The following is an 18,319-nucleotide window of genomic DNA, read 5'->3' as shown; positions in this document are numbered from 1 at the left end:
AGGGGAGTTGTAGCTTCTTTGAAAGCAATCTCTCAATCTTTTCTCTCACCAGTAAGAGAAAATAAAGATGTTGTCAGAGAACTATTGATATGCTCTACAACCACTTTCTGAACAGGTAAGTGGGTATTGAGGTCCCATCACTCTGTATCTATAATTTGCACTGTTTTTCCTCATTCCTCATTTGTTAATGTTGTATTTTTTCTGCAAATCCTTGCCAAATCATTCAGCAGCTCTAGGAGATTTAATAGCTGCTTAGGTCAGCTTTTGGTTTTATATCTTCAGTACTCTTTAGCTTCAGAAAATTCTGTGGTATTATTCACATTCTCAGATTCCTGCAGTATACTTCGTTTACTTTCATGCTTTGTTTCAGACATTTAATCTGCAGATTTTCTCTCCTATGCCATGACATATTAGTCTCTTATGATTGTTCAGATAAAAATCTTCCAAGAGCCTTTAGGGGTCCCTAAATGGCACAATTTTGCATACTTTAAGATCTGAGAGTATAATCTAGTCCAGTAGCACCCTGATTCTTCTCAGATGAAACTCAGGTAAGTACACAAAAAAGTACCCTAATTCTTCTTGGAAACCTGTGCAACTATTGTCTTGTTTCCTCTCCCTAACCCCTATTTTGGAGTTTAAAAGGGATTCAAAAGAGTGTATAGGAAATGAATTCAACAGTGCTTTGGTCCAATGTTTGGCTGCAAGGACTGGGAAGCACAGAGATCCCTGAGGCATACTGTGGCACATGTAGACCTTGCAGATTACACATGTATCAATTTCACTGTCTTTATCTAGATGCTTGTTAAATGCTTGCAATTGCCAAACACTGTTCAAGGCAAAAGAAAAGAAAGAACAGAGACAGTAAATCATCAGAGAGAATTTAACAACAGAGAGTACAACTGAGACCCTCCCCAGTATCCGACAGACATGTTCACCTGTGTTGCTGAAAACAACACAGACAAGAAAACCCCAACAAATTGAACCAAAGTAAAGCATTTTTTTCTCCATGGTTTAAGGGCCAGTAGCAAAAAAGTGCACTTATGGTAGTAATGCTAAAAGAGGAAGATTACCTCACGGTCATTTAGAAGTCTCTCCAAATCTGCTGCCATTTGATTCTTGACACGCAGCAAAGCTGTCTTTTCTTTATTTAAAAGACTGGTAAAAAGAGGATAGGAAATGCAGTAATAGCAACAGATAATCTCTTTTAATCTTGTGTTCTGGCTGAAACATGCATTTTCTAAAGCTAAATACTGGCAACAATAAAAATCTGCTCAAGTAATTGCATCAAATGATCCTTCTCTATATTCAAGCACTGAAATTTTTATAAATGGGCCTGAATGTACACACAACTTCTCATTTTAGCCAAACAGAAAAAGTATTCCAAACCTTCATAAAATGCCTTATTTTCTTTGAAGGGTAATTTAAATGATTAGAATCTTCTATTATCATTTCTTGGTTTCTTTCTGGCAAAATGAGATTATTTTATAAGCAATGTAAGTCTCCTTATACCTACATTTCTGCATCAAAATGTGGATTTCTTTGTTGTATTAGTCACTAGTAGTAGCACACCGCATGAACTCTTTATACTACTGTATTTAGAATTCTGAAAATAGCAAATATAAGGAAGAAAAACATATAGCTCTTCTGCCTTTAGCTGTGTAGTTTCTGCAAAAATTGTAAATGTATTTTTGTTATGTTTAATATTTTTATTCCAGGATAATGTATGGGATCAAGCTTGTCCTATGAACCAAGTATGAAAACTGATTTGCCATGAAGGCATGCCTTTATAGCAGAATGTAAAGTTTAACTTTAATCATTCTTTGTCTTCATAGTTATAGCACATGAATATTTGAAATGTTTATCACACACATTGTGATTCCAGGTAGCAGTTCTATAATAATTAAATGTATTTTCCTTTTTAGCCCCAGCATCAGTTTCTAACATTAAATTTTAGACTAATGCATGCATAATACCAGTATATAATCTATTTTGTTAAAACAGCGACAGAGATTTTCTTGGAAGAAATGTTATATATACCATTAACATGACTTAACTAAATACATTGTACAATATAAACTGTAACATAAATCAAGAACTATGAAAAATGCAATTCTGCATATGGAATGCAAATATGTAATATTGCAAACAGGTCAGGAGTTCAAAAGCACATATATTAAAATTTTATAAATGGAGCAATTACATATGTTGCAAACACAAATTATTTAATATTTCCAATATTTAATCCAGAAATGATCAACAAAATAAAAAAATCTTTAATTGGCCATGTATCATCCACTCATTTCAAATAAGCAACATCATCCTTTGCCCCAGAGATTTTCTGGCAGTTCCTTACAAGCTCTGTATTGTAAATTACAACTGTCAATTCCTTCTAGGCATTCATTAATTCTCAGAAAAAAAATGTATACTTTTGCCAAATTGCTCAGTTGTTTCAACTATTTAAAAGAAAAGTAATAACATTAAAAAAAAACCTATAAAAATATTTTAGTATTTTCAAGAGTTTTATTTTTTGTCACATTTTTAATCACAATGAAATTGCTGTACATTCTTTCTCTTGGGTTCATGTGTTGTAACTTACACGTCACTTTTTCTTGGATTTCTGTATTTCCTAAGAACACAAACTAATCCTTCTAGAGGCTCAAAAACTTATTAGCGAAGCAATAATACAAGTTTCTCTAAGACTTAAGTAGTGTACTGAATAAGCATAATCATTACTGTTCATGACTGAACCAGAAGTTCATGCTTGAGGTTCAGTTTCATCTACAGAATAGAACCTATTCTACTTATACTGCTTATACCTTCTGAAATAATATTACATAAGTGATCTCTGTAGAGCAGTTCTAATTTTCTTTGTTTATAGTAAAATAGAGGACATAAACTACCACATCATTCAGTAGCACTTCATGTGTTTTCTGTCATACACGTTGATAGAGAATTAACAAAGCATGTGCAGACTTTGAATTTTGTAGTTTTGCGATACTTGTGCTTTTTCATCATTGTAGATAGAAGGGAATAATTCATGCGCTCGTGAAAGAATACTGCAAGAGGCATTTACACATTTAACAGAGTGAGAAAACAGTTACCAGACAGAATGATAATATATGACAAGGTTAAACTGAAATACCTTCAAAAGTTGCATCTTGGGAAGAAGACTGACCATTTCAGTTCCTGGTTCTAAAATGCTCTGAACCAACATCTTGGATAGCAGCAAAGAGATTCTAGCTTTTACCTATCTTACACTCCCAGTGAAGAGTAGTTTAACCTAGTTCAGGTTTAACTGGCAGTGTGACAAATCAGAGAGCAGCTTTACAATTTGTTTTAGCTGACCTAAGTGAGAACTGTTGAAGGATCATCCTTCCCTCGCCACATCCATGTAACCTACTCTAGTTGGTACTAGACACTTTGTCACCACATAAGAAGGTCCCTTCACTGATCTGGATGGACACTGGTGTCTTTTTAAAGGTTATCTTTCACATGGATCACCAAAATAACTTGATTTGCCATGTACAGTGGAGACCTACAGCTGAAGGCAAGGATGAGCTTCTCCATTTGGTGATGGAGTGCCTCAAGTGTCTTGCTTTGATTCTGAAACCACCATCTATGAGTCTAGGCAAACCAGCTTCTAACACTGGAGCTCAAGGGTTGTAACTTTCACCTAAAAAGATGGGATCACGATGTGCTCCACAGTGCTGGTCACTGATGGTCTCATCCTGAATGTGGAGAAAGTGCCCATCGTGAGATATCATGGAACTGTGGCCTGCAAAGTCCAGGTTAGAGAACTAAATGAAAAGTAGTGCAGGTCCTGCCTTTTCTGTGTGCTTTGCAGAAGAAACCAAATTGTCTGTGAGGACACCTAGTTTCATGCCATCATGCTTTTAAAGCCTGGCCAGGTATGAATCCAGGTACCAGGAATGCAGGTTAACCATAAAATATGCTTGTCATATGCATACACATTGCTCATAGCAACCACTGGCTTGTTTTGTCTTGCTTGACTCAGGATCTAAAGCCATGGTAGCCTGGATATCATATGTAAGACATTTTTAGGTAACATGATTTTTCTGGAGAATAGATACTAACATTTTTTCCAGCCTTATAAACTCTTCTCAATTTGGGCAACTAAACCATTTTTAATGCTGACGTGTAAATATATTAGTTACTATCCTGTTCAGAAGCTTCTATAATTAGATATTCTGAATATGTTTATGCTGGACACACAAAATAAACATGGGTTTATACAGTACTGGATTTTATTATTACTTCTACTCAGTTTGGGAAAAAAAAGTATGTTTCTTTTTCAGTGAACTGTGTACTCCAGATGCTGTAAGAAATGGATTGTGCCTTTCTGTTAATTTGCCCTTACAGCATGAAGTTGAATAGTCCAATATTGATTTTTTTTGCATTTTATATTCAGATACAGCATTACCATTGAAAAAAATGAAACACAAATAGTATATGTAAAGGTTTTGTACACATAACTGAATATATAATGTAGTCATATAGCAAAGCTATTGCTTATCTGCAAATTACAGATTAATAGCTCCAAGTAGGCAGTTAATTATTAGTCCAGATCAAATTTTGTTCTTAAGTCACATAGTTAGAAAGGGAGGTATAAGATGTTTTGCAAACAGAAGTTCCTTACAAGAGAGAATACATGACAAATCAGTGATCTCTCATTGTGCAGCTAAATAACCACAGCTCAGATTTTTGAACAGATTTAGGAGAATATTGCTTAATGATTTTAACTGGAATGTTTCAGGAGGCTTAAAAACCTATCCATAAAGTGCCCTCATTAAAATTACTTTTTCAACCTGTTAAAAAAAAAAACAACAAAAAAAACAACCCAAACAACTTTTAAAAAGTTGTATTACAGGTCAGAAAATGTATAAAAAAGGACGTACTTCTACAAATTTTGCTTGGAGCATTTCTCTGGTAAGCTGCAGTACTATTGGAATAGATGGTGCATATTTCACAGAATGGGAATGTTCTCATAAAAAGCTCATTGCCCATTCTTTGATGGGAAAAACTCATCTAACACTCTATGTCGAGCTTTATGTTTGGATGGCAATTAGAGAACCCAAAATGTTTAGGTAAGGAACATTTCAGTACAAAGCTTCTTAGTGAGCAAAATCCTTATATGGCTTCTGGATTTTCCACACAGTTAAGGCTTTTGAGTATTGCTTTTGCGTAAGTGAGCCTCTTTTAAAACCAGCCATTGGTACTGAGAAATTTGAGTAACTGCATTTAAAATAAATACCCTCTCTTTATGAATGAAGTCCTTTTAGCATCTCCAGTTATTTATAAACCTAGATGTTTTTAGCAGAAAATTATGTACTAAAACTACAATTACTTCACTACATACATAAGAATGAAAGTCAGAGATTTGTTTTCCCACAGCATGACATAGTTACAAGTATTTCTTTTCAAAAGGAGTGCTAAATGTGATGTTTTAATTTCTGGCTAAAGAACTGTATGCTAGAGGTATTTCTTTATAGCAGCAAGGAGTCATCCTCACACACAGCACTGCTCTTATTAACCATCACTATTTACTTTTATTAACGAGAGTGCTATGTGGTCTAATATAAATAAGAAGTTACTTAACAGAGTATTTTGAGATATTTAGACCACCTATAAATGCATCCTGCAGATGCCCTGTCACTCAAGACCAAGGTTTTGTATCCGAAACATAGCTGCAGGTGCATGGCTCATTTCAGAAGCACACCAAGTGTTCTGCTCCCAGAGCCAAGTTCTGTTTGAGGCCAAGTGCCAGCACAGCCCATGGCCTGCCTGGGAGAATCCTAAAGGGATGGATTCTCCCAGGCAGGAGAATGAGAGGGGGAGTGAACACTTTATGTGGGCAACACCTGACAGAGCCTCCATTATCCTAAACAACCTCTCCTTCTCCTTGAGTGGTAATAAGCTTGTGCCTTCACTCTTGAACCTCAGCAGTGGTATCAGCACACCTTTAATAACCTGGTGGTGGGTCCCAAAGTTGTTCATGCAAATCCCAGCAATGGCAGCAGCCATAATGTACCCCAACCACAACAGCTCTTGGAGCTCTTATGAAGGTATGGCTAGAGATCCACATGTCCAGAACGGACACACTTCTCAGCAAACCAACTAAGTATGTCTAGGTCCCCTGGATATACTATTTTAATTCTGTCTGATAAGTATTCTGATTGTTTCTCTCCTTTCAGTGCGAAGCTGAATGGTGCTTTGAGCAAGCGATCTAGTGGATGATGTCTTTACCCATGGCAGGAAGGTAGAACTAGATGATCTTTAAAGGTTCCTTCCAATCCAAACCATTGTGTGATTCAGTCTGACAGCTACTGACACAGGCAACCTTGAGCACCACTTGAACAGTCCTTCCAAGTGAGGAAGATATTTTGATATGAAGGCTATGAAAGACAGCCTTAACTCTACAGGTGTGACACATAAGGATGAAGGCAGCTAACCTGCTCTAGTTGAAGTGAACTTTAAAGACCATGCTGGAAAGAGACTTCGATGGGTCTGCAGCACTTGTCAAAAAGTCCTTGTATTATATCAAAATGATCTGCCTGAATCTTTCCATTCCTCTTGCAGAAATAACTGCTGTCAGAAATGACACTTTAATAGAATTATGAGTGTGGAGAATCCTGAACACATCTGTTGCCTGTTAAGGGACCATTATAAATGTGAATTTAGGCCATTTTGTGAAAAATTGATAAAGATATGGCCCAAGAACATCCAAAATGAGATTTCTGTCACAAATAGCCTTCCTTCTGCTTGTCTTCCTCTTGTGGTGATTCAACAAACGTCTGTTGTTGAACAACATTCTGTTTCATCACAGAATCAAACTCACATCCAATATAACCAACAAACTTCTCAATAGACATGGAAGTACAAAGTGCTTCAGGTTACTGCAAAACATTTATAGGTTGCAAGAAAATACTGACTCATCATCCTGGGAAATCTGCTGGAACCTAATCACCCCAGGAGTATGTTCTAAAAGACAATTGGCCATGATCACTGTGTATAGGAGGCAATTATGGATTAAGACTAAAAAAGTAAATTCACTCGCAATTAAGTCCTTGCTGATCCCTCCACACTCAAGTTAAGTGGGAAGTGATAGAGAACACTGGCACTGGTAACGCAGATGTGCCTGTTCTGCTTGGGGAACCCATGACTTACATAATGCTCTCTTTTGGTGAGCAGATGAGATAAAATCACAACATGAAGAGAACACCCCTCCACCACTGAATCTGCACACTAAATAAACAGGAAAATTATGATAAGCATGGAGCAGCTGTAAGGATAAATTAAGTCTTGATTCTCAGGGTGCAGGTATTATCAACACTACATTAATTTGTCTCCAATCTGGTACTCAAATATGAGATTAAAAAAATATGCACCCCAAAAATCACTAGTATTTTTGAAGGTCCGTCTGAAAACAAGAATTCAAGCACTACTTTTCCTTTAGCTGGTTCTTGTGAAATTGCTGTTTAGAAATAAAACTAATGCATAATTGTACTTAAAATTTTAAAAAATAATGTACCTTGTGTAACTGTAGAACAAATTATACCTCAGTTTAGAGGCTGCTGCAGAATTGCAGTATTATTAACTATTAATCATAGGTAAGGGGTGAAAGAACAATTTAATTTTGAAATGGTTTTACAAATACTAACATTTTCCTTCAGCTCTGAGATACATAGAAACCAGGCTTCATAAACCATGTTTAGTGTTTTCACTAATACTTTTCTAATAGCACCAACATTATCTGCAGAATTTAAGGCTCTCCTTGAGGAGCATTAATTCTCTGAACTCATCCTCTCAAAAATATTCCATGCACAAACCAACAAAATGCTGTTTAATAAACTAAGAGGGATAGGAATAGTGGGCTAAATCTTTTGATCCAGCAGAGCTTCACTTGGCATATATTTGGTAGGGATTATAATTAATTTACTTAAATCCCATTCTGATTCAGTTTTGGAATAGCTGAGAGTAATCTGAAATCACCTAAGGGATATTTTAATTTAAAACTATCATCAGCAGATTCCAAAAGGTTATCCTCATGATAAAAAATTTCTTCAATGTAATGGTTCTCTGGTTAGAAATCCCTACCTCTAACCTTCCTCTCACTTATTGGAAAGCAAAGGATCAACATTGTCAATTTTATCCCACATTATGATTTCTCATGTATGACAGGGAATGCCAGCTAACAATTTAGGACCTTTGTTTTAAATGTGAAGCTACGAATAGAAAAATCAGGGACTACTAATATGCACCAAAAGCCCTAAGACATTAGGCTGCCCCCAAGAATTTCTCTGGCCTATGAAACTGGGCAAACTTGTGATAGTGGAGTAAAAGCTATTTTCAGTTTACAAGGAATACTGGAAACTACAAGAAAAAAAAAATTACCAAAATATTTGATGTGCAAAGTAAGTGTTACCTTTTCTTTGCTATAATTTTTTTTGTCAGGCCACATTTTCATTCACAGAAACACAGACTAATGCTGAGCACACCCCAGCTCCCCACAGTGGAGTACTGCTGGTATGTTTACCATGAATGCTCACACTGTAGGGCAGATCCACTTTCTTTCTTAACCTGAGGCCCTTTAAGATGAAAAAAAATTTCCTTTAGAGTTAACAGACAGTAATAGGCATCTCTAGGAAATAACTCACTCCACCCAAAATCTGAATGACTTTCTGGAGATGTCACTTCCTCCATGAACTATTAAGGAAAGTTGACCTAAGTCTCTAATTTAGGTACCTTAGTTTGTAGGGTAAATTTAAGAAGAATATCTAAGCATACAGATTATTGGCAATAAGCCATTTAACTCAAGAAAATCAATGTTAATAACACATTTAAGTTCTTTTAGATTTTAAAGCATGAAACATATACTTTTAGAAATGACTTCACCTGTGTAGTCCCCTTCTATCTTCCTTTTGAGAGACTTTTGGACTACTTTGTGAGTAACAAAAGCATTCCATTATTATTACCATAATCTAAAAATTTGTGACCAATTCTTTGATACTTTTCACAAATGGAAAGTAAGACACTGTATATAGAGAACACTGGTATTTTTCATTTTCTGGAAAAATATTATTTATCTTTGAGGTGTTTCTTATAATGTAACAAGTCTAGGAAAATATTAAAAACACTTGATTCTGGAATTAAAAGAAAGGTCTATTCTTATTGAATCAAAATTAAGCTCAGTGAAAAATACCTTGTCAGGAACTATGAATGAATATTTCAGTTTATTTATAAACTTATTGATTCATATTTGCTAGGATAATAAGCATTTTTAAGTATTCCTCAAGGGATAACAAATACCATCCCAAACCATCAAAATACTCTGAATAGATACATATGTATGACAGTATGTAAGACTAAGTATTAGCTAGAGTGAACCCTGTTTTATTTTAATTGCTTCAGTAGATTAGTGGAAAATCCTGTATTTTTCATGTAATTGCTTCATAACAGAATCACATTAATGTCTCCTAATAGTTACTGTTTGCTTTTCCTAAACCAAGACACCACATAAACACCTAATACTTAAAATGCTAATTCTTCTGTAGAGCAGTGGGACTCGGCTATCAACTTCCTTGAAAATCAAGGGACGTATTATTTTGTAACAGCCTACCTGGGAATCAGAAGTTAGGGAAGTTGCTCAGTGGTTAGAGAGCTCTGACAGATGGATACAGCAGCAAATCAGAGTCTGCATGAGAGCATATGCTCTAATTTTGGCTGAAATACCCTTTACTGGTGGACTACTCTATTATAATTTTTCTCTGACTTTTTTCTTGATTTTTACTGTTGTACGACTGGTGTGTCATTCTTTCCTTTTAGTCTTTTGAACTCTTCTCTACTTCATGAGAGCTCTTCTCAACTCCAAACTCACTTTAAACCTGTCACAGCTACTTTTCCAAAACTAAAGTACCCTCTTCTGACATTGTGAGAGAAATAACAAGTGCTACAGTCCAGCACGAAGACTGGAGTTGGTCAGTGATGGAGTGTTAACATCTCAACTTTGTGGACAATAGCACAATTTTTTTCCTAATGAAAAAAATGTAAGTGCTTTTACCTTCAATTTAAAAGAAAGTAAAACAAGAATCAGTGATTTTAATTACCTGAAATCTTTTTCAAGTTGTGTAATATGTTCTTTCTGTAGACTTATTTGAGAATCTCTCTGTTGCACAGTTTCAATGAGGTATTTGTATGGCTGTTGTGCTTGGTTCAACAAAGAATTTGCTCTGTCAAGCTGCAAAAAAACGGTATAACTACTATAAATTTTTTAACTTATAAAGCACAATTACTTGATTATTACTGAATTATTATTGATTTTTACCAACTGCATATTAATATAAACTCCAAACCTTTTATTACATACACAAAAAAGGAAACATACCATCTTCAAATTGATTACTAGTACATTATCTTTACACTTTTCTCTTCTAATTGTATGCTATTTTCACTGCAATAATGGTACCACTCTCTACACTTCCCTAATCTGCATTTTCAAGGGTTTTAATGTTACACCTTCCATTGATTAAAAAAGCCAGTAGAGTCAATGCCTCTGTTTATGGTCTTATTGACTTACTGTGGTCTTTTCCTCCCTCCTTTAGAAAGCTGAAAAGGTTGTATCATAAATACTGCACTTAAGTAGCAGTATTTGAACCAAGTTCAAGCCAGAAGCTGATAAAATCACTTTTGCATCAGCTTTTTATCCATGCTCTAGACTTCATCTAGATGACTGAACAAACTGTCAGTGGAAAGAAAAATAATGGGCTACTTAAGCATGCTGTAGTCTACAGGATCTCTTGTTTGTTCTTATATAAAAAAACGCAAGGAAGACAATAGCTGGGAGTAAAAATTATGTAAAGATACCAAAAAGTTTTAGTTTTAGAACTTTACACAAAAAAAACAATGTTTAACTTTGTACTGGATTGTATTGTGATTTAATCTATACAATTATATGGTAAAATATCAAAAATTTAAAGGCAGGATAAAAATAGGCTGAAGATGTTCCAGTGGAAAGTTGCAGGAATTTGAACTAAGGTCAGTGATACTGAATTTTTCATCAGTGAAACAAGTATAAAACTACTGTGGGTAAGGAATGTATTGAAGTGAAACACAGAAAAAATTAAGACAAAGAATAGTGATATGGAAGAATACCAAGTATAACAATGGATTCACCAATTTTCTGATGTCTTCCAAATAAGAACCTGAAAGAATATGTTTTAGTCAAATAGAAATTACCATGATATACCTAAGAATACATAACAAATTATAGTATTGGTTAAAAAATCCCCAAACTTCACTGTTCATGTATCTTTCACTGAAATAATCTAAATAAACATATATATACACATAAAATTTATCTAATTCATGTAATTTAAAATATGTAGAAATTCAAGTATTTGCACTCTGTGAAGTACTTGAGTGTAGTAATTTTAATTTGTAATTACTGAGGCTTTAAAAATTAACCACATTCCTGAAATAGTAAGCTTACAAATTACATATGGTGGCAACATCTAAGAGAAAACCTAGTTGTCTTTTAATTCCTATGAGAATAATTAAAAGACAATTTAAAGATTTTTTAAAAAATTAGTCTGCCTGAATTCTGGGACATTTGCAGCTGAGGTTTGTTAAATATCTTCAAAAGTGATTTAACAGAAGAGCTGTGTAAGAAGTAGTGATGCATTCATTGAACAATTAAGTATCAAACAGAACAAACTAGCTTGGCTGGCTGTTCTTCTGTTCAGAAATCAAAATGTTGTCTGTCTGGCTCGCATTCTTGTTTAGCCTGTAAAGTAATCCTCCTTTCAATATTAGTTGCAAAACACAATATAAACTTCTTTGAAAACTTCTATCATGGAGTTTTGGTTAATTATGAGGCCTTTTTTTTAACATCAAATAGATAAAAAACACTGTTTAGAAAATATTTCATTTTATGAACAGCTGTTCCGCAATGTTTCTACATATTTGAATTTTTGTGTAATAATGATTTACCTCTTGTGAAATCTGTGTTACTTGTTCCTTCTGATGTTCCAGATCTTTCACAAGCAATGAGTTTTGCTTTTCTAGCTGCAGTAATCTTCTTGCCAAGTGAACACTGTGCCAGTAAAAAGCAAGCTCAACTTGAATTTTCTCCAAAATAGGCAAAAGAAATTCTGATATTTATGCTTCAGGACTTGATTGCCTTAATTTTTCACCAATGCTTAAATATTATCATATAGAAACTACATAGTTAAACATGCTGCATGGTTAAAGTTAGAAAAAAGGAGAAAATATTACAAAATGTAACAGCACTAAAACAACATTCCTACAGTTACGCTATTGTAATATTTTATGTGTAGTAATTACTTATACAATTTGTATAAGAAATTGGTAGAATATTGTACCAATACTATACAACTGTAGAAATACTGTCAGAATTCTTCATCTAATTATGATTATTTACTTTTTAGCAACTTTACTGACTCACTTTAATTCTAACAAATAATTGTTTAAAGATGCTCATTAACATGTTTTGCAGCAAAACACTGAAAATGTAGTATTTTATCACTTTGAAAAGAGAGGCAAAATTGTTTTGTCTGACATTTAATACGCTCAATAATTTAATGTTATTGCCAATTTTGTTTTAAATAAACCCTTATGTGGAGAATTAGAATTATTGAGCTACTTAAACAACCTAGTTAAAAAATTAGATCCTCAGCCTCTTGCAAGCTTCGTGTCCAGAATCAAAGAGTTTATTACCCATTCAAGAGCACAGGTCCATGGGCAGCAAAGGGAAGATTCAATATGCACTGCAGAGCCTACTAACAGACATCTAACCTAGTCTTCCAAACTCTCTTATGAATCACAGAATGGACAAGGTTGGAAGGGAGCACAATGGTCATCTGGTCTAACCTCCAGAGCACGTTGTGCAGGACTGCACCCAGGTGGTTCTTGAGTAACTCCACAACCAGTTCCTGACTATGATACAGAATCTATGAGAGGGTAAGCAGTTTAAAGTAGACTGACTGACTTGAAGCTCAGGCTTAAGCATGCATAAATCTAGATGACTGCATGAAGTTTATTTGAAAATTTGACCAGTCATAACATTCATCTCTTTCTCAGTAAAATGGAATAGACTTCTGGACTTGGCAGAAGTCTTAATAATCTTCATCTGTGTTATAAAGATACTCTTTCATGCACTAATCTCATCTAGTACAAAACAGAAAGGAACACTTCTTTGACTAGTAGCTATTAGAGTGTAAGTGAAAACTTGGATACCTTCCCATGGCAAATTTAGGAATGTAGCGCATTGTAATTTTCCCAGCTACAACTACTCAGTGAACTTCACCTGAATTGGCAAATATTTAAGGATAACACAAGTACAGCTTTCAAGCATAGTTTTCAGTACGTTTTTTGACTAGTTTGAATTGAAAGCAAAGAGACAAAGGGACTGATGTGCAAAGACACCTTACACTGGAAACATTTGATTTCAATTATACTAGAAAATGATGCAGTTCTCAAAAGTGGTAATTCCTTGTCAGGAAACCACCAAAGTCACCCTAGTACTGTTCTGTATTCTCTCATTAACACTTCCTAAGCAGTTCCTAGGCATTGCTGAGAAGTCAGCATGGGCAAGCAAACCATTGCCAGTATGTTGTTCATGTGTAGCTTCACCTACACTGAGAACTGTTTTGTGGCAATGGGTTACTACAGACCATTTGGTCTTGATGCTTCAGGGCATTCCCAGGTACTCTCAGTTTAGTACTAGGGTGCACAATGCCTATGTCTGAAGTAATGAAAGAGTTGTTTCTGGCAAGTGGGCAAAGAGGCATGGACCCTACACTGCTTGAAAGGGTCCATTTTGTACAAACATTCAGAGACTGAAGTGCAAGATGTGAGCTTAAAAGAGCTCTTCATTTAGGATCCCCTATGTCTGGGATTAAAGAGGAGGTAGTGGACTCCAGAAAGATTATTCACATTTGTAATAGATTGTCTTTTCTTAAGCAATACTTTAGAGCAGAAAATAATCTGTCTTTCTTTAATGGGGCTAAATAGAGGATGGTGTCAGAGTCTTTGCTTTTAAAAACTTTGGCAGCCAAAGGCACCACACACATTATCTGCCTGGAAGTTTTCCTTGAATCAAAACAGCAGGTAAACCATACGCAGTCTTTTATGGCTTTTTAAATCTTTTTAATTCTAAAAGATAAAGAAACTCTATGAAGTCTCTAACACTATTATGAAGGATTAAGTCAGTTTATTAGTCAATGCCTTTTGGAACAAAAGTGGAGTATATGAGTCATTCCAGTAGAGCCGCTTCAAAGCTCAGAAAGTGTCTTCCAAGCATATCTGAAATCCTGGTCTGATCATCAGGTTCAGCATTCAAAGGAAATTCAACAGGGTTTTCATATATGTAAATAATCTAAACTGAATCTATTAAGGTATGGAAAAAGAAGCCTCGAAGTGGAAATTCAGAAAAGTGCCCAAACTATTGACAAAAGAGGAATAAACTGAAGCTTTAGGAAATGGTGCTATAGAGCTCTCAACAGTTATCTAAGCCAGGTGCGCAACAAGGTTATGAAGGTTTTTTGCAAACTCCACACCTTCCAGGGATGGTGACTCCACCACCTTCCCGGGCAGACTATTCCAATGCTTGACAACCACTTTTGTGAAGAAATTGTCCAACCTGAACCTCCCCTGGCAAGCCTGAGGTCATTTCCTTTTACCCTGCTGTTAGCTGTGTGGGAGAAGTGAGTCATAGCCACTACACACAGGCTCACAATGAGCCATTCAAATGTCACTATTATTTCTTAATGACAATGCATAACATAAATAAATTAGTTCGAAATGACTATGATCAAGAGGTATGTTTTTCACCTATTCATCATTTTAGTCTATTGATCAAATTCTCAAATTGGCCAAACCAGAGCAAACTGCAAGAGGAATAAGATCCTGTATTAGTGAAGATAAAATAGTGATGCTCTGAACCACTGTCCTTCTTAATATCCTGACAGACATATTTTTCTTACTATTAAATACAATGATTTTTAGGGTATTAGTAATGCATATGCTATTATATAAATGTAAACAATGTAACTAATCTGTTTTTACAGCTGCTTAATTTTATACAATTATAATTAATCTTTCTAAAAGTCAATGAGAAGAGATTTTAAAATGACCTAGAAAAATATGCTCATTCATATGCATCAACTACATTAACAGGTCCTAGTCCTCAATCTATTCCTGTATACTTAAGTCATTAAACAACCTCTTTATGTTAATCAAACTGGCTGGATTCTAATACAAAACATAATGCACGTAATCTCAATTTACTTTATCTCGAACAAGTAAATTCATGAGGTAATCTTTTTTTACCTTTGCTTTAGTCGTCTTTTGGCTGTTGTAGGAACATTAGCACCATAGCCATAGGAGAAAAGAACCCTTTCAGCTTCAACTTCATCTTCCACTGCAAAAAAATGCAGAAAGGTGCTGTTGAAGAACAGTGACAGAACTTATAAACTTATAAGCAATTCTATTTACAACTCAACATGCACAAACATTTTTCTAGAAGCTAAATTTCCAGTTGGTGCAACCTTCTGTAAATAATGGATGGAACAGTTGAATGGAACAGTTTTTTTCACCATTAGCATTAAATTTAGTGCCACACTTTAATTGCTTACAACACTTTTTATTTTTATAATTAACGTAAGACTTATGCAATACAAAAGTAAAGGAAAATAGTCCAGTTACCTTGAATATTCATACTGTTGGTATGGTCACAAAATACATACTACTTGTGTAAGTTTACTTCAGCAGTAGAAGGTTAAGTTGCTTAAGTTTTTAATCTAAATAATTAATTTTCAGCGCATACATGAGAAGGCAGAGGAAGACAAAATTTGGGAGTGTTTAAGGTGACAGGACATAACCAAGTCCAGGGACCAGAAGGGACACATCTGATGTTGCAAAGGGAGCTGATGTCACAGTGAAGCTGCTCACTATGGTTTTTGAAAGGCTGTGGTGATCAGAAATTTCACCACACTTGATGAAAACAAATGCCATCCATTTCTTCAGAGAAGGGTAAAAAAGAGATTCTTAAGTACATGCAAAATAGAAATATTAAAAATAATCTCTGCTTCCATAGATGATTGATTTCTGAAAACACATTTCTAAGAGTTTTAAACAAATCATAATTGCATTGGAAGAAAATCCCAATAGCAGCAAGATTAAAATGTCTATGTTCATATTTCAAGTTCTGGAATTCAGGTTTCCACTCTCCTGTAAGACGAAGTGGGACAGGGGTAAAAAAAAAAAAAAAAAGGAAAAAGAAAAAGAGCAAGTGTATGTGTGAAATAGAAAGAGGCAGAGGGAGTGGGACAGAGAGGAGGGGTAAAGGGGGACAATGAGAAAAATGGGAGCGGCAGGGGCGTGAGAGAAGGAGGGAGAACAAGTAAACACCAGCCCAGGCACCACACAAAAGCTCTGATGAATCAAATAGTTGGGAACAGGAGAAACAAATGTAGGAAATTATGTGAGTCCTATCTGACTCATCTTTCTAAATGCTCAAGTGCCTCAAAATCAGAAATACCTCAATTTCTCAACAACTTGCAAAATGCTGTAACTTCTTCTCTCACTTGTCTAATACCCTTGTAATGCTATTTTAAACAAGGATTCTCTTAGAAAGAGAAAAGCTTCCAAAGCTTCTAGAAGAACATCAGTGGTAAGTCACACATCTAGTTACATTAAAAACGATATAGAAATTTCAGTAAGTATGACAGAAAAAGTTTACTAATGTGGCACTACAAAGACACCAGCACTTCAGAGCTGTCTTAAATATCACAGGGGATTCTTCAGTGCTGTAAACACCTCTGGTTCAGAAAAACATAAAGAATAATTTAACCTGCCTTTGTTAATACCCTTCTTTTTGGTTTCATATTCAGTGTCGAATGTCTCAGAAAAATGTCAGTAAGATCCTCTTCTGTAAATTCAGATCTGTCTCTAGTGTCCAGTAAATGTCACATCAGGAAGACAAACACAAAAGAAATTGGAAATGTAGATATCAAAATAATATTCTGTATCAGTGTGTATCAGTTCTAAGATCTTCTTTTAGAACATTCCAGGCTCTTCACCTGACTTTGGTGTAAAATATACATTTTATAAGCTAGAGGACACTTCTTAATGACAGTTTCTTATGCTACTCAGCAAGGATGTGCCATTGTGAGGATATAGATAGGTTCCATCTTTTTCTTAGAAAGATACTAAGCAACAGAAACAAGAAAAATCAAACTACTCTACAACAAAAATACCCTAATGTGAAGATTGTACCCTGAAAAGGAAGAACAGACAAGGAAATGCCAAGGAAATTTACTACCGTTATTCATCTGGAAACCTCTTAGGCACTGTAAGAAGTGGCTATATAAATTCTTGATAGCTTCCTGAATAGGCTGTTCCATGTCATTTCAATATTAATAAAGTGAGGCATAACAATCAGGGAGTAACAGTAAAAATTCAGTGATCTCTTCCACATGCATATTTTCCAAAGGGAAATAAAAGTGCATATATATATATATATATATATATATATATATATATATAATTTATATATTATATGACAAAAGCTATCTCACATGTGTAAATAAATACACAGTTTATTAAAAAGTCCAGAGAACCCAACCCTCACTGACATCCCCAAAACAGCAGAGGCTTCATGACTCAGGGTGAAGAAAAAAGCATTATATGCTATTTAAATATAAAGAGGTGACCACAGGAATGAAGACTAATCCTTATTATCACAAAAGTATGTAGAAAACTCTAATTGTCTTCCACACAATACTTCAGCCTAAATTATATTCCAAGAAAGATGGACTGAAGTATTTCCATAACACACTAGATTTGAAAAATACTTATATTTCCTTTCAGTTATTTTTCTGCCTTTACCTATTTATGACATATAGCAATCAGGGCATAATTTGAGGAGGAACTATATCTGTCTTCTCCTTCAAAGTGTTTTTTAAAAAAAATACTTTTTTTCTTCTGTTTTCCCTAAGATACTAGACTTAATTAGAATTATTCTTAACTTTCTATATCAAATACACTGAAATAGCAAGTTCAGTATTAAATAGAAAGTATACTGAAATAATATTAAGCCATAACTCCTTTTTTTCTCCAAGGAAATCAGAAAATAAAGTCACTATATTTTAAAATCATAGTTCATTTGGAAACTTCCCTTTCTTTACCATTCTGCAGCATAGAATGTAAATTGTAATTAAAATAGATATTTAAGAAGAAGTTAAGAATGATCTGGTAAAAAACTTAACTGTTGTCCCAAGAT

The 18,319-nt window shown here is 34.8% G+C and overlaps 1 protein-coding gene across 5 annotated transcripts in view; it reads right to left on the bottom strand.

Annotated features, from left to right (window-relative positions):
• The window catches only part of PIBF1 (progesterone immunomodulatory binding factor 1), a 104,973-nt gene that overhangs the window by 19,562 nt on the left and 67,092 nt on the right, over nt 1-18,319 (bottom strand). For all 5 annotated transcript variants that reach the window (XM_041471232.1, XM_041471233.1, XM_041471231.1 and 2 more), the window contains 4 exons: nt 15,367-15,457; nt 12,007-12,109; nt 10,125-10,255; nt 1,071-1,155 (listed from right to left, as the gene is read on the bottom strand). In XM_041471232.1, the coding sequence (XP_041327166.1) occupies nt 1,071-1,155; nt 10,125-10,255; nt 12,007-12,109; nt 15,367-15,457 (410 nt within the window). The remainder of the gene's footprint in view (nt 1-1,070; nt 1,156-10,124; nt 10,256-12,006; nt 12,110-15,366; nt 15,458-18,319) is intronic.

The sequence above is a fragment of the Pyrgilauda ruficollis genome, unplaced genomic scaffold (genome assembly GCF_017590135.1).
Source record: "Pyrgilauda ruficollis isolate IOZ18807 unplaced genomic scaffold, ASM1759013v1 scaffold26, whole genome shotgun sequence".
NCBI lineage: Eukaryota > Metazoa > Chordata > Aves > Passeriformes > Passeridae > Pyrgilauda > Pyrgilauda ruficollis.
This window is presented reverse-complemented; position numbering and strand designations above follow the sequence as displayed.